The following is a 23,724-nucleotide window of genomic DNA, read 5'->3' on the forward strand; positions in this document are numbered from 1 at the left end:
GCTTGCCAAATCCAGTTTGCCTCTCTCCCATCGTGCTCATGCTAATACTGATGGTAGGTTTTGTCCCTCCCCTTCTGTAGCCTTGAGGCTCTAGAGACTCACCCCTAACGATGATCGAGTTTGCTAAAAGGCAATACCCTCCTTCCCTGCGAATTCCTCAACAAAAAGCAGATGATATCGCAAAATCTAATAAAGCGTTATACATATGTAAGATGTGCATGGCCCAATAAGATCTAGTGATGGTTTCCCATGTACGAGTATGTAGCATATTTGGGTTCAACTGCTACGTTTTTCGACAGGCAAATGCTCCCACCTATCTTAATTGTTGATACGTCAATGATTACCGAGCCGGCGTTTCGTGCCTCGTATTCCCCTGGATCCGCGTCCGTCCCGCCTTAGCGTTAACTTTAATGGGGAGCTATGGCCTAGAATGTGACAAAGCGCCCCTTGTCCCCCTGAGACGCTCCCATAAGACGTCCCACCTCCTGCAAGTTAAGGTTATTTTCGCTAAGTTTGAACCATCCCAAACATGATAAAACTCTTGGCTTTTGGCCGAACGGTGGGGTCCCCTACTGTAAACAAACGAGTCTGGTTAACTGCATTATTAGGTCTGGGAGTTTTCCAGGGGCGGGTCAGCAACCCCGCCTAACCTCACAACACATACATTTTAAGTCCAAGCTCAGCAATCGCATCTCGACGCAATTATGCAGACGCTGCACGCTGTCATGCTTTTATGACGACACGATTAGTGGCTCGTGTTCGTACCTCGACACTTCAGCTGCACATTTCATTCTTGACTATCGAAAGTCTTCTTCCATGATCAGAATGGCGCTGGTTTTGGCGTCTTTCCTTATCAGTCAGGGCGTAACCGCAAGAACAGAGAAAGAAGTTGACATAGAGGCTGGGGGAAACTATTACGCCGAGTCTCCTTTGCTTTCTGCACTACTTATAATTCATCACTGGGATTTACTCGAGCCGTCTTTTACAGTCATTATGACTTAAAACGACAACAGACTATTACACCCGGCAGGCTCTTCTTGAGGGTGTCTATAGCATTGTGGATCCAGTAAGAGGCTTGTGTAATGGTTGCAACTAATAACTACGCCACAGGGCAAAAGACTGGGCTATAACTGCTATTGTAGTATTTAATAGCTGGCACGGACTAACGCGACGCGAAATGACGCCCGTTTTGCAATGCGTGTAAAAAGTCAAATTTAAGAATGGGCCTTATTTTAGATCCTAAACCCTGTTTAAATCTATAAGCTAATATTGGTACTCAAACGCGGGCTTGCAAGATTGGGCAAATACACAAAAGTGTAAGGTTAATTACAAGAAGACATGGACTTACGCTCCATAGTTGACAAACACCGTCGGCAGCTACTACACATCGCAAACCAAAGTGGCTCACAACATGCCTCGAGCCCTCTGATCCGCACAATTTACGCAATAGCCGGCGTTAAGAGATAAACAGCCCAGGAGCTTCGCGAGCCATAGGTAAGACCAGTTCCAATCAGCCTGTCTGCCTCGCATACATATTTTCGATAAGCTGGGCGTGCTTTTGACTGCGACATTTGATTTTGACGGGGAACGCAGGCTTGTCGTGGGCTTCCCAGATGGTGTAGAACGTGTCGATCGGCGCATCCTATTCCAGCATTAGTCACCTCTAACTGTAGGAAGGTTTATTGGATGGAAAGCTCACCGGAACCTGTTCAAAATCAAAGCAATAGATCAGTCGAGCTGTGGCGATCCACACATTCGTATCTCCAACGTTGTATCCAACGCACGCACGCCGACCTGATTTCACAACATGGTTAGAATAGGGCTTCATGACTCTTTTGCGTAGAAACAGGTCGCTGGTTCAAGTTGAGACTGGCTTCATACCTGCTCCAAAGGCCCAGTGGCCCTTCAGAGGGCTTCTGAGATTCTCATTCAGGAATCTTTCCGGCTTGAAAGTAAGAGGGTCCTCGTATTCGTTGGGGTTCAAAGCGATAGCCCACGGGTTCCAGGTGAAGACGGTACCGGCCGGGAACTTGTAGCCCTCGTACTCATCATCTTGGATCAGCTCTCGGCCTGTACCAGATTGGATAAAAGGTCTCCATCTGAGAATCTCTTTGGTGACGGCAGACAGGTATGGTAGCCGATCACGGTCACTCAACTCTGGTAATCGTTCAGCGTCACCGCATACCGCATCTAGTTCTTCTCTGGCCCTCTTGACCCAGTCGCCGTAGATGGCAGCTGCCGCAATGCCCTGGCTGATCGCCACGCGGGACGTATCGCTACCTGCTTCCATGAGAGTGCCGAACACAAATATCGTTTCGAGGTCATTGGTATTGATTTCGCCCTTTGCCTGCATGTAGTCGATTGCGAAACATGGCTCGGCGGTCCCGTCCTCCATCTTCTTCTTAAGGAGATCTAGCTCTCGAAAATACACGCTGTTCCTAGTTAGCATCTCGATTTGCTTGTTGTGAATTCAACGAGTACAGGCAACCTACGCTTTGGACCTTTCGAACAGGGCGAGGCCGTATGGGCGCCACCACTGCATCCACTTCGGGAGTCTCGCCAACCAGTGAAACATGTCGACTAGATTCGCTCCTGGCTTAATGTTCCGCAAAAAAACCTGTGTGGTCGCGAGCAGCTCGGCTAACGTGGGGTCGTTCATATCTGACGTTCGTCCCAGGACGACGGAGAGGATGACCGAATTTGCAAATTGCTGGTTTGCAAGGTACCACTTGTCAGGATGGCGAAGATAGGCATGCAACAAACGCCGCGACTCAATATCCTGGTATACCTGGAACTTGTCGGCTTGGCGCGAGTTCAGGACTTGATGCATGATCTTGCGGATGCCACGCCACCTATCGCCATACGGCATGAGCAGGAACCGATTGTTTCCCGACATCAGCTCCTGAGCCATGGGGAACCGCATACGCGAAGAGTAAATTGCTGAGCGCTTTTCCAGCAAATCCTCCACGACCCTCGATGAGTTTAGGAAAACCCATGTTTTGCTACCAAGCTTGAGAGAGAACCTTGGATATCAGATTAGCTTTTGGCGCTTCAAAGGTTTGGAGGGTTGGTTACATTTCTCCATGCTTCTCCGCCAAGGACTTCAGCCACATGCCTGAAGGGTAAGGCACTTGAAATATGTTGCCCAAGACTGGCCGCCCAGGAATGGTGCGAGGCAGCTTGTAAGTTCTGTGCCATGTCCATGACTGGTAGAATACATGGGCAACGAGACCCAGGACGATCAAGCCTAGAGTCACCGGGACTGGTTGATGCTGTAAATCCGAGAGCTTTAGCAGGAGTTGAGAAGACAGCCTGTCCAGGACAGATGACTGTGACATGTTGTAGTGACGAGAAGCGTGGCCAAGGGATAGATAATTGGACGAGGTCAACTCTAGTCCAAGACTCTTAAAACCTAATGACAGGGGCACCGAGTGTTTATCCGTTTGACTTCACTATGAAAGAGCAACCAGCAGCAAGTGCCCTAAGTCTAGGATAGTTCTCGGATGAAGAGCGGAAGTGCCGGAAACATTTCAAACTTGGAGACATTTTCCGCACAAGGTCGTCGGCTCGTTGCGGGGGCGGGCCGTCGGCTCACTACCTCACAACCGGTGGCCCCGCGCCGAAAAACTGGCCCATGAGAGGGGGGGGGCATCTGTGCGTTGACGCCAGAACGTGTTTGCTCGTATTGGTTGTAGCAAGGTATTAGATTGGGTGCGGGTTGCCGGCCGGCTCCTAAAAGTAGGGATCGAGACTGAGCACAGGGGGGGGTAGGCTTAATAAAGCTCACTCAAATAATAAGTCGACGGGCACAGGTTGGTAGTAATTTGCCACTACTTCTGCGTCCCGTCAGAAAGACATAGCACAACCACGTCCAAGGACACAGCAAAGGTCACATCAGAGCACTATGGCTACCAAGACACAGAACAGCACACCAGCCTCCGATATTGTCAGGCCGGCCGCCCTGTGCCATTTCGTACTGCGGACCAGACCTGAAAACTATGATAAGATGGTCGACTGGTACGTTAGATTTCTAGGAGGTTGGACCACACACGCAGCAAAGGGTATCACCTTCATTGGATATGATGAAGAGCATCACCGCATTGGGATCGTCCCACGAGCCGATGCCGTTCCACGCCCAACAGACAACCGTCCTATTGTGGGCCTGGGCCATGTCGCGTTTGGCTATAAGGACCTGGCCGACTTGGCCACGTGCTACGAGCAGAAGAAAGCGGCAGGAATCCACCCAGTCTGGACCGTCAACCACGGCCCAACGACGAGTCTATACTATAGAGATCCGGATGGAAATGAGGTCGAAACCCAGGTCGACAACTTTGACACTGTCGAGGATACTATTGCCTTCATGGAGGGGGCCGAGTTTGGGGAGAACCCAATGGGGGTGGATTTTGATCCCGACGAGTTTGTGAAACGTGTGCGGAGCGGTGAAGATGAGCGCTCCATCAAGAAGCGACCAAACATTGGCCCGAGAACCACGAGGTGATTAAGGTCTCTGAGAACCGGGACTGCGTTGAGTTGAGGGCTGATCTTGTTCGATGACCAGCCACTGCCTGGGTTGGATCTTCCTCTATAACACTAGAATAGTAGGATATCTAAGTGGCGACTTGAAATAGCCTCAAGCTTGCTGGCATAACCATTGTCAACCTTTTGTTTATATGACTTGCTTCTCCAATGTGACTTTTATTTTCTTTGTTTTATTTTTGATTTCTTTATCTGGCTAGATTTATGTGGCCGACATTTTGGTCACATTTACTTCGCCCACTTCAAAAACGTCGATGCTGTAGTCCAAATGTATTTGACTAGTAGCGATCTAGCGAACATTGGCAGTAGTTCTCTGTTGTTGCTGGCCCTGTTTGCTAGTTGGTGTCGTTCAAGCAAAAAGCTGCCTGCATAGAGACGCCATGGCAAAGAAGCAACATCCAAGTCAGTAAATGTGCTCTTGATTTGTCTTATCTTCGGCTGCCAAGCTCTTCCATCTAGGTTGACATTATACGTCCCTCTATTTTAAGCAGCCACTGTTCCCGATGCTGCCTCGATTTCTTAACATTAAGACCCTTCTACCAACTTTATCCAGCTCAAGCTGTCCTCGAAGCTCGATCTGTACGGTCGCATCTGTTCACTATTTGAGCGGTCCGCCCGTGAAGCAAAACCATGTACCGTCCCGCCGTACACAGATATCTTGTAGTAAACCTTCCACTCCGTGGCAGCCTTGAACGTATCTGCAATCAAGGATGGAGTGAATACATCGGACTCTGGGACAGGTGAATCAGACACCTCGGTCGCCATCTCGCTGTGGAAGACGCCAAACCTCAAGGGGGGGAATGGGCGGTTCGGCCTGGGGCGTACGTACCTGCGCAGCAAACCATGACGGGTCGTTGAAGGTTCTACCAGTCGTCCTCTTCGATGAATGACTGTTGGGGGCCAAATAAATGTCAGAATATCTGTTGTAGCGTTCCAGAGGAGCTCTGCTGCTTTACAACAGTAACGAGACTAAGGGTAGGAGCACGAACTGGGTGCATCGTCATTGCCGAAGTAATCTTGTTTGATTTCGCGAGACGAAGAGCATATTTTCCTCCAAAACAGTGGCCCAGCACATGGAGCTTTGCCGACTGACCAAGGCCCTCTCGGAACGCTACGAAAAAAGGATGCAGCAGACCGGATACCTTGGCCCTCGAGTGTCGGCTCAACCACGTGGATATGTCAGCGTTTCGGATGATTTCTTTCTCCTACACGATGATGGGTGGTCAGTAACCCCACCGGGCGAGCAGACTGCACATAAGCGGCTATTCAGGTCGGCTTACCTCTGGGCTAAAATTACTGTACGAGTCGACATCAGTCCCGGGTGTGTAGGACATAATAATGTCCGGCAACGCTTCTCCTGTCGTGTGAAACGGTTAGAGCACGGCCCAGATCCCTGAAAGTGTTTTCTAGGTAGACCACCTTGGAAGTAATCGACAATAGTCGTGTTGTAGCCTATCATATTTTTCTACGTCAGCAGTGCGTTCGGGTTTCTGGGCGACATTGGCCCTGTTCCCAGAGACAGCACTAACCAAAATTAGCATACTGGTCCGCGAGAATCTTGTTGTGCGTCGCAAGGCCAAAGACATCCGGGAGGAAGAGAATCTCCCCCTTTACCTCGGCAGGTGCGAGCGCCTGATACACATTGAGTCCGTGTATCATCTTGACGGAGCCGTTTGGCTCGTAGCCACCTACGTCAAGCGACAGGCGGTTAGCAAGCCACTGGACAATGCTGTTGTGCGACGGTTCGGGGGCACGGGGAGGTGGTGGGCGCTCCCAAGCTGGGACTCACGGTCACCTGGCGTGCCTGTGAAACAGTGACAGGTCGACATATCTGATGGCTAGGAAAGTGCCGTGGTAATGGTCGATGTCTGGTCGTAACCGCGACAAAAGACAATGACGAATCCTGGTTCTGGTTCTGCAAGTGTCATAAAATCGATGAGCGTGCGACTGGAGGGCGGACGATACCCTAGTGGCGTCAACAGAGAGACAGAAGACAAAGAAACTCAAGCTGGCCTCCAACAGAACAATTTATGCCAGTACACAAGCAACTTCGGCTCTCACCGGTTCCCGTCCGCAGTGCCAATTCTCCCCTCATATCAACAACGGACGTCTAAAGGAGCCAACCACGCTACTACATCGGGGAAGCTGCGGTGGAATCGGTATGGACCTACCGAGCGCCCCAAGCTCGTCCATCAGCCCCACCTTCACTACTAGGCCATCGAGCCCCCCCGCCGGCAGATCCTTCAACACTTCTGTGCCAGTGGCAGCCTCTCCCGACCCTCCACCTCCCGCCCGTCGGCCACCGGAAAACTGCCGGGGCCCTTAGTTACAATTCCCCATTTGACTACTGGCAGATTCCCGCACGGGAAACTTGGAGACACCGACACAACGTGACCGCCGCCGAAACTGGCCGAGGCACATCGCATCAAATGTTCTTGGCCGAATCTTAAGCTTTTGGGCTTACCGCCAGTAGCACAGTGTCTTGTTTTCACCAGGATTCGTTACTTTGGCATGTTTTGGTTCAATTGAGAAAGTGAAAGGGGCCAAAAGGAAAATGATTCTAGGTCTAGATCTTTATCTATGCCTTCTTCTAAACTACTAAACGTTCTCTGAAACTAGCCTATTTCTAAGAGTCCCAATATGTGAGACAGTCACCTCGACAACATCCCCCTTTTGGATCCAGGGGGAATCAGGCATCTTGGCCGCGATGCCACTTGGCGTGCCCGTCATAATGATCGTTCCCTTACGCAATGTAGTTCCCTGAGAACAGTGAGAGATAATGTCTCGGACGTTGAAGATCATGTCCGAAATTGGGGATTGCTGCCGAACCTCGCCGTTGACCTTTGTGGTCAGATGGAGAGATTCCGCTGTCGCGACATGTGGTGATAGAATCGTCGGTCCGATGGGCGCGAAACCGTCGAACGATTTGGCATAGCAGAACTGACCTCCTGCTCGAGGTGGCCGCTGCCAGTAACGGGAGGAGAGATCATTGCCAACCGTATAACCAAGGATGTAATCCAAGGCGTCTTGTGGTTGGATATCCTTTCCGTCCTTCCCAATGATGATGCATAGCTCACCCTGCAATTGGTAGTCAGCAAGGTCAGTGCTGGCCGTTTAGACTGTTCCAGGTCATGCAAACCTCGTAGTCCATCAAGTGCGCCTCTTTGGGTATCGTGATATCATCGTACGGACCGGCGAGAGCGTCTGGAGAGCATCAGTGCTCAGTTCTCAGTTAGTATATCCTGTGAACCGCAATTTCCTACCTGCAGGCTTCATGAATATTACCGGATTTGCGGGCATTTCCATCTTGTTGATTTCTGTTAGTATATGGTTCGCGGCGTGCGGTACGCTTCACCCACTTTGGCTTCGTTGACATGTGCAGCATAGTTCAGCCCAATGCAGGTAAAATGAGGCACGTGCGGCAGTGGTGCCAGTAGCTTAAGCCAGTCAGTATTGTTAAATGTTCCATTTTGAGGCAAAGAGTACCACTTGCCTTCTTGACGACTGCTGTCTTGCCGGTGTCTCGAAGGTACTCAATATCTTGGCCCATAACCTTCACTACCGAGCCTTCAATGTTGTCCAACGACTCCGGGGCTACCTCCCCATACGCCTCGACTGAATCTTCATCCAAGAAGCGGATGAGATTGGTGAAACTTGGTATCGACATTGTTGAATCTCACGTCCTCCGATGCTGAGGCTCGGTACACTCTCCGGCCACCTTGACATCCGATTTTATAGCCACCAGCAAGATTCGGGAATGCGGAGGAGTTATTTTTTGGCAAACTTTCTTGACTGTTTTGCCGGTTCGACCCATGGAAAAGGAGTGCCAGTAGCCTCTCACGTGTCGTCTGGCATAGTTCCGGCGGACATCTCGGGCCAGGCTTACTGGGTGATATTGGCCACGCAATCTGGACTGGCTTAAAGGCTGAACAGAAATTGCGATAGCGTCTCTCTGACTTAACAAAGTGTTTCAAAACGTAACGCCTTAACATGGTTCTGTCATTGCTTGCATCCTCCGATTCCGCACCACACGTCCAGGTGGCACCTCACGCCAAAGAGGCCGCCATCACTCAGACAAAGCCGCTATCTCAGCACATCGAGCAAGCCGAAGAAAATATGGCTACAGCTGACACCCCCCCGGCGGCGGTGGTTATCGTTGGAGGTGGGCCAGTGGGCCTGCTCCTAGCTCTCATGCTTGCTCAGAAGGGCATACGATCTGCTGTCCTGGAGAAGGACGAAGCACTGAACCAGTCCCCCAGGGCGGTTGCTTTCTCTGGCCCAGTCCATCATGTCTTTCAAGAGGTCGGGATATACGACACCATACTGCAAGACGCTGCGCAGACGCCGGGATTCTGCTGGCGCAAGGTTGCCGAGGACGACGGTCGGGGGGGTAAAAGGCTGGGCGAGAAAGTGGCTGAGTGGCGTCCCGGAGAGCCAAACGAAGCCGGAGTTTACAATCCTGGAGACTACGTCCTCCAGTATCCCCAGGACAAAATCGGCCAAATGCTTCTGGATCGATGTTTGGAGACGAGCCTAGTGACGTTCCACTTCGGAACAGAGCTATATGCCATCGATGAGAGCAAGGGCGGGGTTTCGGCCCGTGCGAAGTCAAAGAAAGGTAACTTGGAGGTTAGGGGACAGTATCTCGTCGGATGTGATGGAGGTCGGTCGGTGGTTCGCCGGTTGATGGGTGTCAAGATGTTCGGACACTCCTGGTCGGAACGATTCATGACAACCGACATTGTGCGCACACCTCCCGTGGTCGAGGAGGTAAACATCGATTACATCGTCAACCCGGACTACTGGGCCATAACAACCCCGCTTGAGCGTGCCACGCCGGGAAAGCGCACACTATGGCGCTACAGCATGACAATCACGAACGACGACATTCCTGACGACGAGGCCATCAAGCCGGGCTTTGTCAACGAGATGCTCTTGAAGCACCTGGATGGGCCCCGCCCTGCAGATTTCGAGGTTCTGAGAGTGAACCTTTACCGAATGCACCAACTTCTTGCTAGCACCATGTTCCGCAACAGGCTCCTACTTGCCGGCGACGCGGCTCATCTCACCAACCCGATTGGCGGCCTGGGCCTCTGCACTGGGATGTTGGACGCGGATGCGCTTGCACAAGCCTTCGACCTTGCGCTGAACCGCTACGCCTGCGAGCCAAAGGTTCAAGAGGAATGCTTCAGGGCTTACTCCGCTGCGCGACGTCGAGTCTTCCAGACTGTCGTTCATCCCATGAGTTCCGCGTGCAAGACACGTCTTCAGTGTGGAAACCCTGACGAGATCGCGGAGGAGGACTGGTACATGCGCACCTTTCGCAGAGGGAACAAAAGTGAAATTGACAAAATGCACGACGGCCTTATTAATCACTGGAGAACTAACTTGGCGGTAGAGTTGATGAATATTAAGGAACCAGCCTGTAATACAGTTCTATCTTAGTTATAAATTGGAACAATTGAGACGCAATGTACTTTCTATTGCAAGAACCGATCGTCCCACTTAGCTTCAGGATCAAGATCAAGATCCAAGTTTCAATTCTTAAAATTCGGATTGCATGAATTTTGGAACTTACGTCACAGAAGGGACCACTCAAAGACGCAAGGTCTCAAAAGACTGCTGATGATAATAGAGACGTTTGCCGCTACCTTCAATATCATTGTGCGATCTAACAACAATTGGGCAATAATTCAGTCACTCTAACTATTCAATAATGTATTAATCTTCTGATATTTAAACTTGCCTTTTGGTAACAGGCAAATACCACCAACTACCTTATGAGCCTTATTCATCATATTCAACGAAGGAACATGAACTTGTGCATTGTAGGTAATAGAAACCATGATTATCCGGTGCTCACCAATCGCCGGTCCTCCCGCTCCGCATTTGGAGAAGAGATCGAAGGAGGCAGAGGAACTTGTTATCCACGAGCCACAAAGCACTTCTCGGGGACGTGACTATTCTATTGTGGTGGTACTGGTCTGCAAGCTGACTCGCCGCCAGGAGCCTTGTTGTAAAGATGAGGTTCCGAGTGCATCGGCTACTTGGCCCAAAACAGCCCCGTGTGATTTGACATTTGCTTAGACATCAATCAAATGCTGGAATTGGATGGGCTTTGCGAAACAAAATTGCGAAGAGATTACTATTTGCAAAGGGGGTTGTTCAAGACTGGTAAGTATTATTATATAAGTATTACTTAGTATTATATAATATAATTTAAATAAAAGCTATTAATATATAATAATTAAATCTAATTATATTAAACTGAGTTATATTAAGTTTATTATTAGTAAGTTATATAAAGTATAATACTAAGTATTAATAAGGTATTATATTTCTTAATAATAAAATTAATATATATAAGACTTAACTAATATAAAGAACTTATATTAATAGCTAGTAAGCTAAGTTTTATATAATACTAAATAAATATATATTTATATATTAATAATATATTTTACTTAAAGTAATAAAATATAAGGTTATTATTAATCTTAAAGTAATATAATCCTAGAGTGCTATTAATTTCATAGCATTAATCCTAACCTAGTTAATAAAATAAAAATAAAAAAGTAAGGTATATATTATATAACTATAAAGATTATAATATAACATACACGATAAGCGAGGAAGACAGATAAGCGAGGAAGACAGATAAGCGGGCAGGACAGATAAGCGGGCGGGACACTCCACTTTTCACCTTAAAGGTAGGTTTTAAAAAGCTTATAAAAGGCTGAACTTAAACCCAAAATGGCTATAATTTTAATAGCTTATATATAAGTACTAAAGTAAGCTATATTAAATTTTTAAGATTTTTAAAAAAAATCCTATATAGCTATAAACCTTAAAGTCTATTTACGCTGCAAAATATACTGTATTTTAAGGTTTTCTATATAAAATAAAATTATTAAAAATCTTTAAAAAATACCTTTTCATATAATTAATTATATTATTTTAAAATATATTTTCTTTTTATTTTTAACTATTTTATTTAGGTCTTAAAACACTATAGGGTAAGCTACTTTTTACTGCATAGTATTTTGTCCTGCTTGCTTATCTGTCCTGCTTGCTTATCTGTCCTGCTTGCTTATCTGTCCTGCTTGCTTATCTGTCCTGCTTGCTTATCTGTCCTGCTTGCTTATCTGTCCTGCTTGCTTATCGTGTACGTTATAACACTATAGGAAATAAAAACTAGCTCTTATTAATATTAAGATAAGGCTATTTTCTAGTGATTTTATTAGCAGCTAGCTATACAGTCTATACTTAACCAGGCATTATACACGGAAATACAGTTTCACAACCCCACTCTTTAATAGTCACTGGACCAGCGTAGAACGAATGAAGGCGCTGAAAATGTGTTGTAATACCGGATTAAATTCCGAGCCGGCCAAACTCAAAAGTCGGCTCCTTTTCCGTCAGTCCGTCGCCCTCATCCTCCTTCCGGATCCCCCAAACTTCTCCATCTCTCCCCCCAGACCCATAAGTCGACAATATGGATGATAATCTGACTTGTCAGGGACCGCTACAACGCGACGTTGCTCCAAGCGCCGAGACCCCGGAATCCGAATCAAGTGCGGCACGAGCGCGCCAATCACCGCTCGAAACACGAAAACGCGGCAGCCTCTCAGAACCTGATAGTCTTCGCAAATCGAGGAAAGTCAGTAGGGCTTGTGACTTTTGCAAGGCAAGGAAGGCTAAATGCAGCGGCGAACAACCATGCGCCAAGTGTGCGACAAAGGGCCTCATCTGTTCCTATGAGACCAAGTACACAAGAGGCCGTCCGCCAACACCGCCGCCCTCGACGACTCATGGCGCCAATGATTCGCGCGTCTCACAGCCACCAAATAACTCTTCTTGCCTGAATACGACGGTACAAAGACAGCTCAATACAATTGACGCTGCCAGTACAGTTCCTCAGCGTTCAGCAGGCGTTGGCGACAGCAAGGCACCATCCAGGGCCTCCCCAGAAGTCAGCGTCGCAGAGATTCAAGGTCAGGTGTTTGACCCTACTTCTGGTCTCACATTCCTTCACCGTGCTTTAAAGCGATTCTCAGATCAGAGGAAAATCGTCGCGCAGGATAATAACTCCAATTCAGCCGGCCAAACAGCAATGACTGGCGGAGATAAGCCATTACCTTCCCATCCTGACATTGATGGTTTCAAACTCCCCGATCCTGTAGACGCGCGATTCTTGTTGACACTCTACTTTGATGTCTGTATCGCTACTTATCGTATCTTGCACAAGTCTACGGTGGAAACGTGGCTAAGTACAATGGAACAAAATATGCAGTCCAGGGACCTTATCTGGAAGGGTTTGGGCCGTGCAAAAGCAGCAATTGTCCTTGTTGTTCTGGCAATCGGCTCCCTTCATCGAGCGAAGTCCGAGGGCTTCCTATCCACGGAAGCAGAAGATCAAGCACTTGCTAAGAGCGACACATTCTTTACTATTTCCGCCAGATTAGTTGATGAAGAGACAAACTCTGGATTCCCCAGACTCGAGTCAGCCCAGGCGAAGTTGATCCAAGTGCTTTACCTCCTCACAACATCTAGGTTCAATCAAGGCTGGTATATGTTCGGCAACGTGCTGCAATTAGTCTCAGCGCTGGGGCTACATCGTCGGATTAGACGGCACAGTAAGAGCTCGATGGATTACATTCGTGCTCAGTGTGACATCCGGACGTTTTGGACCACATATATCCTTGACAACTATCTGGGCGTCATCTTCGGCCGTCCAAGGCACTATCACGATGACGATATTGATCAAGACTACCCCGACAGGGTTGACGATGACGATATGACACCTGCGGGGCCTCTCAAAGATTTTGAAGAGCAACAGGACTGTAGCATCGATGCACTGATCTTCCACGCAAAGTATGTTGTTTCTTCAAAGCACATGCTAGTCATGATAAATTGACTTCACATTAGGATTGCGAGGATCATCGGTTCTATATCGCGACAAGTTTACAGCCCTCAAGACAAATCTATACAGGACCGATGCGCTGCGGCAGATCGTCTTGCACGGAGCGTACATGATTGGCATTCCGATCTACCGGTTCACCTGGGCTCTGTACGCCCTTCGATGCTAATCCCTAGGTACCGAAGACAAGCAACCGTCCTTAAACTTGCCCATTCACATGCCATAATGCACGCTAATAGGCTTTGCCTCCTGAAGGTTTCATCTTCTGGGTACGAAAGCCAAATCAACGAGTGCATTGAAGCTGCCAAAAGTGTTCTACAGGCGGTTGACCATCTCGCACAAGAAGGTCCTATATTCCACGCCTTCTGGTGGACTCACTATGTTACCTTCTGCGCTCTCATGGTCACTTACGTCTGGGAGGCCCAGCAGCGACGGACCTTTGGATCCGAATGGGAAGAAAAGACTTCTTCACGCCGATTGATACGGCTAGCTGAAAGATGTCAGATGCATTTAGCAAATGCGACCGCTTCCAACTCACCAAGTCGGCGATATGCTGTCATTCTAGAGGAGTTGAGAACCACGGCTTCTATGGAAACAGAAACAAATACTACACAGGCAAATGCAGGGCAGATGAACATGTCCGCAACAGACGATTTATCGACACTTATCGATTCCTCCAGCGGAACAACAGTCAGTATGGGTCAGGAGTTTGGAGGGTTCGAGAACTTGCCGCCTGTGGAGGTGCATCCTCTTGATGAATGGGATACCATGGATTGGCTAGCTCTTGATTCGTCTGTAAGTGATTCACCTGGTCTATTCCTGTTGCAAAACTAACCCTTGTAGGCGTTCTGGCCATACTTTGACGGCGACACTGACGAGGCTTCAAATATGCACGGCGTTCTTCAATCAGGGATCGGAAATATGATATGATATAATTTCGTAGCGTGGCGATATAAAATGTATTCAGCCTTCTCTTCCTTTTATCGATCCACCTAAAATATGTATCTATTCGCACAGGCTCGTGGTTCTGTCCAGTGAGGATATGCTAGATAGTTCTACAAAGCCATTATTCACTCTGTTCAGTATGAAGTATGCCTAAGCTATTTTTATGTAAGTTAAAGCAGTAAATGATTTAAGTGTTTAAATTACGCTGTAAAAATACTGTAGCAAATCTTCCTTCTAACTTATAACCTATGAGCTAATATTCTTACGTAGAAACCACAGGGCTTCCTCTACGACTTCCTCCTTCGACAGTTCCGAATCAACCGGGAATACATCTGCTTCCTCTTGGGTTGCAACCTCGTGAAGCTTAACCTGTCCATCAACCATATCTGAAGTCATGTAATGGCTCTCACGTGCTTCTAGGCGGCTGGTCAGAACTGCAGCACTGGCTTGGAGGTCCAGAAAAAGTGCCTTGATGTTGTGCTGTTGTAATTTCTGACGCATCGCGGCCCGGTAGCTGACCTTCAAAGCAGAGCAGCTCATGACAACACAGTCATGCTCGAGATCATACAGAGTTTCTCTAGCTCGAGTGCAAATCCTGTTAAGCCATAGTGATCGATCTTCGTCGATCAACGCGGTTCCAGAGCTCATCTTCTCGATTGCCGATCGAGTGTGAAGTGAGTCTCCTTCAACAAAGGGGATCTTCAGAGCGGAAGACATAGCATTTGCAACAGTAGACTTTCCCGAGCCACAAGGTCCAGCGACGACGATAGCGGTCTTGAGAGTAGGCTTGTCATTAAGCTTCCAAGATGAGTTTGAGAAGTATTCAACAAACTTGTTGACGAAAGCCTGGTTCAGGACCGAAGAATTTGCCAGAGCGGGTGAAAGAGCACATGCCTTAGAAGTAGTAAATGGCTTGGACGGCGAGAACTCATCCTTGTCATACTTGGATGCGAAGAAGTCGACCAGCTTGATGGGTGGGTTGGCAGCAGGATCAGGGTTGGAAGCCCGCAGCCTCTGTACCCATTCCTTGGGTTCGAGCTCATCAAAGGTCAAGCCCGCCTGTCGGAGAGCAGGAAGAAGATCCCGAGTCCAGTCAAAGGACTTCGGGTTCGTGACGTTCGTAAAGACACTACCACAATCTGAAAGAGATATGTCGACGACAGCCCCAGCAACAGTATCTACAGGCAACCAAGATGGTGTTTCCGTGAGCTTAGGTAGAGCACCAATTGTAACTGCCGTTTGCATCATCATGGGTACACCTTCCTGAGCATTCCAAATGCCATGGGCTGTGTCAGCCACGATCTGGCCAATGCGAAGAACACGAGCGTTGACTCCAGCCTCAGCTGCCTTGGCGCAAAGATTCTCAGCAACAGACTTGGACTGAGCATATCCCATTCCTTGAGCCCAGGTGAATGGCGGTGCAGCCTCTGGTACAGGGATCACCTCAGACTGAGAACACGTGCTCACCGACGAGCAGAAGTTCATGGAAGTAGAAGGTCCTGCAGCCTGGCAGAGATCGATGAGATGCTTGACACCGGCGATGTTGCCTTTCTCGAAACTTGAAAGCTGCATGTTAAAGTTTACCGACCAGGCACAGTGGATTACCGCCTGGAGATCAGTAACAATCGAGGTGTAGACATCTTCTTGAAGTCCAAGATGAGCGTCAGAGAGATCGGATGGCAGGGCGACGATCTTTCGTCGAGTATTGAGAGGTAGGGTGTGGTAGACCTTGCGATCAAGCATGGACTGCTTGACGCGCAATAGTGCTTGTGACTTGTCGGAAGCTCGAACAAGGCAGTAGACCTTAGAGATAGAAGGTTTCATAAGGAGCTTTGCAACGACATGGGCACCAAGCGAGCCTGTGGCTCCAGTGATAACCTAGGATATGTCAGTTGGGATCTAAAAGAGGAGGTTTTGTCGTCACTTACCACTGATGAGGCGTCTACCTTCTTAAAAGTCGCATACTTGTCCAGAAGCTCCTGCATCTCCCCGTGGACAGATGTCTGCTTAATCAAGGTTTGGCCGATGCGAAGACTCAACAAGAAATAACTGAGCTGCTCAGTGGATGGATGTTCAAAGACGACATTCTGACCAAGCTTGTTGTTACCCAATTGAACAGTCTTGAGAATCTCACTTCTCATCTGGATCGCTTGAAGAGAGTCTAGACCCAAAGTGAAGAAGTCGACGTCGTCTGCTGGGATATCCCCAAGCGATAGAGTCTCCACGAGAAGGCCTCGAATGAAGCTTTTCAGCTCATCAATATCCATCTCCTTGAGATCACTTGATGAAACATCTGCAGAGTCATAGGCTTCGTCGATTATCTGCTTAAAGTTCTTGTAGCAGGCCTGGCGGATAACACTGCCCTTGTCGGTCCGGGGATACTCGCAGTTCCATGGAAGTAGCTTGACCATGGACTTGGAGATCTTAGCGAAGGAGTCGGCGGACTCATTGCATTGCTTGACGATAGGCCATACAGCTTCAAGGATTTCTTCAGAGGCCGCATCAGCCCAGATCTCCGAAGGCACGACCAAGACTCCGAGATATGGTCGGCCGGCTCCGAACACAACAGCTTCCTTGACATTCTTGTTGGAGCGAATAGAGCCCTCCATAGCAACTGGATTGAACTTTTCACCATTCACCAGGACAATGGTGTCGTCAAGTCGCGCAATGTACTTCCAGGCGCGGGGGATTGAAGGATGAGGCTCGAAAAGATCCTTGGTGGCGTAGGAGCCGTCGGTCTGGTTCGACTGTACCTTAGCTGGCCACCCGTCCATGACACAGCACTCATACAAGTTGGTTCCTCGTGATACCCATTTGAGGAAAGGCGAGATCTTATCGCTTTCTCGAACATAGTTCCAGGCCTTGTCTCCATCAGGTCGGAAGGAAGTCATGAGCTGCCCAACCTCGGTACTGTGTAGTGTTAATCACATTGCTGTAGAAGAAGAGATACAACTTACGCTCCATAGTGTCCTACCAGGTTTACTCCGTTGTCGACCAGTAGGTTTCCAAGGTCATCCGGACAGGCTGAGCCTCCATACATGACAACCTTCATATCCCTCAGCAGAGCAATACCTTCCTCGGTCTCACACAGAAGTTTAAGCGCATATGGTACACCATAGAAGATCTCGAAGGAGTGTTCCCGCATAATGTTAAGAAGGTAGTCTTGTGTAAGAGGCAGATCCGCGTTATATAGATGGATAGCCTTGCGTGAATGAATAGCCCGAAACATGTTGCAGATGCCGTGGTTGTGGAATAGAGGTAACGTGATGAAGGACTTCATATTCATGTGGATGGCGTAATTTGGTAAGCAAGACTTTTGAGTCTGATAGATTGGCTTGGGGAGACCAGTTGAACCTGGAAAGCGATTAGCGAATATTGAGGGACCAAGCATCATTGCACTTACCGCTAGAGTGTATAATCCAAGCGATGTTCTCGGTCTCGATCTTAGGATCAAGGTGTCCGTCTAATTGGGTGTCTCCATGGGCCTCGATGGAGTATTCAAAGTCCTCTCGTCCAGCAATTGGGAGGCACCTCAGTGTTGAGATGGAGTTGCTGACGTTGTCTGCAAGCTCTGCGAATCGCCCATCGGCGATGATAGCCGTGGCTCCAGTGGCATTGACTAAAGATTCCACAGCTATTTGGGGAATTCGCGTTGATAGCAACAAGGCAGTGTGGCCTAGCTTGTTCAGTGCTAGCATTGTGATCAAGTACTCGAGATTCGAAGGACCCAGCATGGCAACGACCGCTGGCTTCTCATCTGATGTTTCGCGAGTGGGAAGGTTGGCCTGGTAGTGCTTGGCCACGCGCCATGCGAAGACGTCCAGTTGTTGGAGAGTGTAGTCGACATAGTTGATGCCTGAGGAAGGATATGAGAGAACGTGATCATGAGGGTAAGTAGACGCGCGATGTCTGATAAGGCTATCAATTGTGTGGAGCTGAGAATCATCGCCGGGCTTCACTTGGGTCCTCAAGGGGTTTTGCTGCGTGCTGACGACTCCTCCATCCTTGGAGACGCCCTCAAGAGCACTTGGGACATAGATGGTGGCAGGCATAATTGCGTTTGAAGTGATGATGGCGAGTCAGAGATTGAGGAGGGAATTTGTCTATTAAATCTTACCATGGAACTAGAGATGATGCCGGATGTTATTATTAGTTTACAACGATCTTCTCGCCTCCACAACACCATTCGTAGTGTTCGAAGTTCCTTGGATAGGAACCCGTCACAATCTTAGTACTGGGGCGGATATATCTCCGTTAACCTCGGGACGGGACAGATCCAGCGGCCTGTACGCATCTTTCTATTGGCGCAACACCGAGCGTGTTCAGACCTTTCAAAGGCTCGGCAAACTTTTCTCCTCTTCATTGGTCGCGCGGCATAATTTTCGGGATCGGTAAAGCTTTTTGGGGACGGATTCGGGAAATGGCCCGAACGGATTTTAGTCCGAATGTCCTCCGTACGTCTACTCCCCAACTTTCCCCGGATCTTTCTTCGACTACGGAGTCGAGATTGCGGGGTATGGGGTAAGAGTGAACCATTCAGTTAAACTTTTCTCTCTGTTGGTGACCGAAAAGCCGAGACTCTCCTCTCTCCATTACCAATGACACAGACACGCACTTGGCCTTGGCTTCTTCATTGATCTCCAACTTATGGCTCACCCGCCGATATAAGTCAGGATCATGCCCCGGCAGTCTCACTCTTCTTCATCTTCACCATCCTTCTGAGTCTATTAAGTTGTCAATTAAGTTGTCAATCAAGCCTCGAAGAATTATCATCATCCCTCCTCGTTGACAGGTCGAAACAAATCGATAATGTCTCATAGCTCTCGTCTTGAGAAACCTGACGTTGTCATGGTCGACGACATGGCCGCAGACAACGCGAACTCAGACCATGAGAAGGCTCCTCAAGCTCGCACAATCGACAACATTCGCGTCTTGGGTCTCACAGACGATGATGCCGACTTTTACAACAATGTCACTCCTGAGGCACGCAAGACAATTATCAGAAAGGTAGTGGAACACCTACACATTATTCCTGAGTGCCAAATCTAACTCATGTTCTCATAGGTCGATCGTCGTTTAGTCCCCATGCTTGCCATCCTGTACCTGATCTCTCATCTCGACCGAGCAAACATTGGAAACGCCAAGATCGAAGGCCTTGTTGAGGATCTGAACCTCGTTGGTAACCAATACAACATCGTCCTCAGTCTGTTCTTCATTCCTTACATCTTGCTTGAGATTCCTAGCAACATGCTTCTGAAGAAATTCACACGGCCATCCGTCTACCTCGGCACTCTCGTCTTTATCTGGGGTATCATCATGACCCTTCACGGTGTTGTCAAGGGTTTCGGTGGCCTTCTAGCTGTCCGAATGCTTCTCGGTGTTTTCGAGGCTGGATTCTACCCTGGTGCTGTGTATCTTTGCACTTTCTGGTACATGCCCAAGGACCTTGCCACACGCATTGCCTACTTCTACTGTACAAGTGCGCTCTCTGGCGCCTTTTCCGGTCTTCTCGCTGCTGGTATTGCGCAAATGGATGGAGCAGGTGGTTATGAAGGCTGGCGATGGATCTTTATCCTCGAGGGTATCGCGACTGTCATCATGGGCGTTTTGTGTTTCTTCTTTCTCATCGATTCGCCCGCTCTTTCTGGTCGATGGTTGACGCCCGATGAGATCCGCTTCCTCGAGTTGCAAAGTTTCATCAAACAGGGTGGCCGATTTGCTCAAGAGACGGACGAGAAGAAATTCCATTGGTATGACATGAAGATGATCCTCTGCAATTGGAGACTTTACCTTCAGGCATACATTCTTCTCTGTATCTCCGCTTGTTCTTACGGAACCAAGTTTACACTTCCTTCTATCGTCAAGGCTATGGGATTCACAAACACCAACGCTCAGTTGATGACAGTTCCTGCCTACATCGCTGGTGGTATTTCTTCTGTCTGTTTCGCTAAGCTTTCTGACCACTTCCACTGGAGAATGCCTTTCGTCGCTATTCCTCTCTGTCTGATTGCTGTTGGATACTCTATTGTCATGAGCTTCCGTGGCGACATGACTGGCAGCCATACTGGCCCTGGATACTTTGCTCTTGTTCTCACCTGCATCGGCATCTACCCTGTCCAACCAGCTGGCAGCAGTTGGGCGGCCAATAACCTTGCCCCTTCAAGCCGACGAGCGATCGGTGTTGCCTTTAACATTTGTGTGGGTAACATCGGAGGTATCATCGGCTCATATATGTACCTTGATAAGGAAGCTCCTCGCTACCAAACAGGCTTTGGTCTCTCCCTTGCTTTTGGAGCCAGTGGAATGTTGGTGGCTCTTCTTCTTGAGACTAGTTACAAGTGGGGCAATAAGCGAAAAGCTGAGCTGTCTGAGGATGACATCCATGCTCAGTACTCGGAGCATGAACTTATGAAGCTCGGAGACAAGAGTCCCCTGTTCAAGTACACCCTGTAGGAAGATAACATAGGTGGTAGAATGGCCTGCAGTACTTAGGTAGCAATTGACAGTATTACACTCTGTAAGCTACTGAAAATGTATCACTATCTTTATCGTCTCTATTGAAGTGAGTCTACGATGTTTGTACTGTGCCCAGTATCGGGCATTTTCTAAGGCCAATGGAAGTCTGGCTAACAATCCTTTGATTAGTAGGTGGGTCCCGCTGGCCTGGGTGCGAGACGCGATGACCGTCGCGACTAAAACTCAGCTTTCAAGGATTCAGCCTACGGGTCTGCTGTTGTGTGTAGGGTAGGGCACACCAACATTGGTTGAAGCTGATACAATCTGGTATCTAGTATAGCATGAGATAGATATCTTTACTAAGGGGTTAATCTTAGATGTTTAAGTAAACTATGCATGACGTGCTGGTCTCAACTGTTGGAAACAACGCGGCACTTGTTTTAAAGAACTCTTGTTGTTAAAGAATCTATTTCGCGCATCAATGGAACAGTCACAACCGAGCAGCCACAAACCGATTACTTCCAGGTCTCTCCAATCCGTTACTTTCTACGAGGTAATACTATTCGACAGAGACAAAAGTCTGTCGAGTACCACTGCAATTGGTTAGAAACGTTGGAGAAATTCTAATCACGTGAAGTTGTAACAGGGATGGAGGTACAATATTACCCCACAGGCGGTTCACACCGTCGCGGTGTCCTGCTCTTTAACCCGATTCCGTTTTTCCGTTTTTCCCGGCGGGCCAACAGGCGGACAAGGAGGATCCCCAGTACGGATTCATATCCGTTTGCGCCGTTAATCCGCTTCTACAACAAGACCCACGTCAAAATGGTCAGCGAGATACAGATTTAATCAGGAATCAGAATTTTTATATATTAACTGCATCGCGAAAATATCTTAGATACATCAGAATTGCTACTTCAATAAGTCAAGCATACTCTTATCCCATACACCTCAACCACCTTTCATTATGCCTCTGCCGACAGATTTCACACTTAACACCGGGGCCAAGATCCCTGCCGTTGGTTTTGGTACATGGCAGGCTCCTCCTGGGCAGGTCGAGAAAGCTGTCGAGATCGCCCTCAACAACGGTTACAAGCACATTGACTGCGCTTCCATCTACCGCAATGAAGTCGAGGTTGGCGTTGGCATTCGTAAGAGTGGCGTTCCTCGATCAGAGATCTTCATTACCGGCAAGCTCTGGAACACTAAGCATGCTCCCCAGGATGTGGAGAAGGGTCTCGATAAAACGTTAAAAGACCTTGGAACTGACTACCTCGATCTTTTCCTTATGCACTGGCCTTGGTGAGTTCACTGAATGATACATATATTTATAATGAATAATAACGCTAACTCTTTGCAGTGCTTTCAAGTCTGGTGATGATTGGTTTCCTATCGACTCAGATGGTGTTTTTGAGCTGGCCGATATTGACCCTGCCGAGACATACGGGGCTATGGAGAGACTCCTAGAATCAGGTAAAGTCCGTGCCATCGGAGTATCAAACTTCACCAAGGGCCGTCTCGAAGATCTCATGTCCAAGACCAAGGTCGTTCCCGCTGTCAACCAGATCGAGGCTCACCCTTACCTCCAACAACCCGACCTCTTCAACTATTGCAAATCCAAGGGCATCCAGGTCGCCGCTTACTCCCCTCTCGGCAACAACCAAACCGGTGAAGCTCGCACAGTGGATGATCCTCTCGTTGCCGAGCTCGGCAAGAAGCTTGGATTGGACATCGGTCAGGTCCTGTACTCGTGGGGTGTTCAGCGAGGCTCTGTTGTGCTACCTAAGAGTGTAACGCCCAGCCGCATTAAGTCTAATCGAGAGGTCTCCGAGTTGCCGCATGATGCTTTCGAGCAGCTAAACGGTTTGGAGAGGAACAAGCGCTATAACTGGCAGACAAGGTGGGGCTATGATATTTTCCAGGAATTAGGAGAGGATAAGGTTAAGCAGGTTGCTAAGGAGTTAGGTACTGAGAATTTATATAAATTTAGTAAAAAGTAAATAGAATAAGTAAATATATATATAAAACTACTTTATAGATATATTATTACTAATAAAAGAAATAATTCTATTAAGTTAAAGAATTAAAGCTTAATAATATAATTAATACTTTTATTTATTTAGCTTTTAAATTATATATATTTTTTAATAATAATAATTATTTTATTTTATATATTAAGTTCTATAATTAATATAGGCCTATTAAAATACTACTTATAAAATAATATCATACCCTAGTTAGTGGCTTCTAGCAGTAATTAATAATATTTTATTTAAATATATATAATTCTATTTTTATTATCCTAGAGCTAATAGAATAAAAAATAAATATATATATTAAACTTACTTTAATATTTTAATATAAGAGGATATATGTTACGACCCCAGCGGTTACGTCACGTGTACCCCACAATTTCACTCCTTTCAAGAACCAATCACGATGCAACCATGCAGGGACGACCAGCGTAGGGACGCCGTCGTCCCATGGAACGAAGCGTCCCAAGGACGACAGCGTCCGCACATATCGTCGTCCTCACATCACACACAGTAGTATATAGAACACATTCATTTGCACTTTCATAGAACTTAGCTCACCAGCTATCAATAAAGCATCTTTACATCAATAAGCCTAACACGCATTACTTGATCATTAAGAAACGTGACACTTCGCATCGCTCAGCATCACGCCCTACGTTATCTGCAAACATAAACCTAGTACGGACTAGTTTACCTGTTTGGAAACCCAACCGTCACACGTTGATAGCTCTTGTTCAGACCGTACCGCGTAACGCTGAGCAATATCCACGCAATGGCACCTGCTACTCCAAACCGCCCTTCAACCGCAGGACGTGCCCAGCACGTTACTCC

General features: G+C 47.9%; 8 protein-coding genes across 8 annotated transcripts; 5 read left to right on the top strand and 3 right to left on the bottom strand.

The window, feature by feature from the left end:
* Positions 1 to 1,510: 1,510 nt before the first annotated feature.
* On the bottom strand, positions 1,511 to 2,911 carry FOBCDRAFT_245586 (cytochrome P450; the record flags this gene model as incomplete). The annotated part of the gene is made up of 4 exons (XM_054707697.2): positions 1,511 to 1,642; positions 1,700 to 1,794; positions 1,882 to 2,432; positions 2,493 to 2,911. The coding sequence occupies 4 exons, from the start codon at positions 2,909 to 2,911 to the stop codon at positions 1,511 to 1,513; spliced, it is 1,197 nt and encodes a 398-aa protein (XP_054563672.2).
* A 993-nt stretch (positions 2,912 to 3,904) lies between these two features.
* FOBCDRAFT_208939 (Glyoxalase/Bleomycin resistance protein/Dihydroxybiphenyl dioxygenase) lies at positions 3,905 to 4,498 on the top strand (the record flags this gene model as incomplete). Its single annotated transcript, XM_054707698.1, has 1 exon — positions 3,905 to 4,498. The coding sequence occupies one exon, from the start codon at positions 3,905 to 3,907 to the stop codon at positions 4,496 to 4,498; it is 594 nt and encodes a 197-aa protein (XP_054563673.1).
* Positions 4,499 to 7,134: 2,636 nt separating this feature from the next.
* FOBCDRAFT_245588 (uncharacterized protein) lies at positions 7,135 to 8,203 on the bottom strand (the record flags this gene model as incomplete). The annotated part of the gene is made up of 5 exons (XM_059610705.1): positions 7,135 to 7,614; positions 7,676 to 7,740; positions 7,800 to 7,842; positions 7,953 to 7,973; positions 8,030 to 8,203. 5 exons carry the CDS (start codon positions 8,201 to 8,203, stop codon positions 7,135 to 7,137), a joined length of 783 nt encoding a protein of 260 aa, XP_059466312.1.
* Positions 8,204 to 8,652: 449 nt separating this feature from the next.
* FOBCDRAFT_148182 (FAD-binding monooxygenase) lies at positions 8,653 to 9,981 on the top strand (the record flags this gene model as incomplete). The annotated part of the gene is made up of 1 exon (XM_054707700.2): positions 8,653 to 9,981. The coding sequence occupies one exon, from the start codon at positions 8,653 to 8,655 to the stop codon at positions 9,979 to 9,981; it is 1,329 nt and encodes a 442-aa protein (XP_054563675.2).
* A 2,006-nt stretch (positions 9,982 to 11,987) lies between these two features.
* Positions 11,988 to 14,530, top strand: FOBCDRAFT_233955 (fungal-specific transcription factor domain-containing protein). The gene is made up of 3 exons (XM_054707701.2): positions 11,988 to 13,410; positions 13,465 to 14,251; positions 14,300 to 14,530. The coding sequence occupies exons 1-3, from the start codon at positions 12,032 to 12,034 to the stop codon at positions 14,384 to 14,386; spliced, it is 2,253 nt and encodes a 750-aa protein (XP_054563676.1). The 5' UTR covers positions 11,988 to 12,031; the 3' UTR covers positions 14,387 to 14,530.
* Positions 14,531 to 14,647: 117 nt separating this feature from the next.
* FOBCDRAFT_245590 (uncharacterized protein) lies at positions 14,648 to 18,453 on the bottom strand (the record flags this gene model as incomplete). The annotated part of the gene is made up of 5 exons (XM_059610706.1): positions 14,648 to 14,996; positions 15,234 to 16,279; positions 16,330 to 17,311; positions 17,359 to 17,755; positions 17,805 to 18,453. The coding sequence occupies 5 exons, from the start codon at positions 18,451 to 18,453 to the stop codon at positions 14,648 to 14,650; spliced, it is 3,423 nt and encodes a 1,140-aa protein (XP_059466313.1).
* An 808-nt stretch (positions 18,454 to 19,261) lies between these two features.
* Positions 19,262 to 20,854, top strand: FOBCDRAFT_245591 (major facilitator superfamily domain-containing protein; the record flags this gene model as incomplete). The annotated part of the gene is made up of 2 exons (XM_054707703.2): positions 19,262 to 19,408; positions 19,466 to 20,854. 2 exons carry the CDS (start codon positions 19,262 to 19,264, stop codon positions 20,852 to 20,854), a joined length of 1,536 nt encoding a protein of 511 aa, XP_054563678.2.
* A 970-nt stretch (positions 20,855 to 21,824) lies between these two features.
* FOBCDRAFT_281898 (NADP-dependent oxidoreductase domain-containing protein) lies at positions 21,825 to 22,857 on the top strand (the record flags this gene model as incomplete). The annotated part of the gene is made up of 2 exons (XM_054707704.2): positions 21,825 to 22,159; positions 22,218 to 22,857. The coding sequence occupies 2 exons, from the start codon at positions 21,825 to 21,827 to the stop codon at positions 22,855 to 22,857; spliced, it is 975 nt and encodes a 324-aa protein (XP_054563679.2).
* Positions 22,858 to 23,724: the final 867 nt, after the last annotated feature.

The sequence above is a fragment of the Fusarium oxysporum genome, chromosome XI, assembly GCF_013085055.1.
Source record: "Fusarium oxysporum Fo47 chromosome XI, complete sequence".
NCBI classification, from domain to species: domain Eukaryota; kingdom Fungi; phylum Ascomycota; class Sordariomycetes; order Hypocreales; family Nectriaceae; genus Fusarium; species Fusarium oxysporum.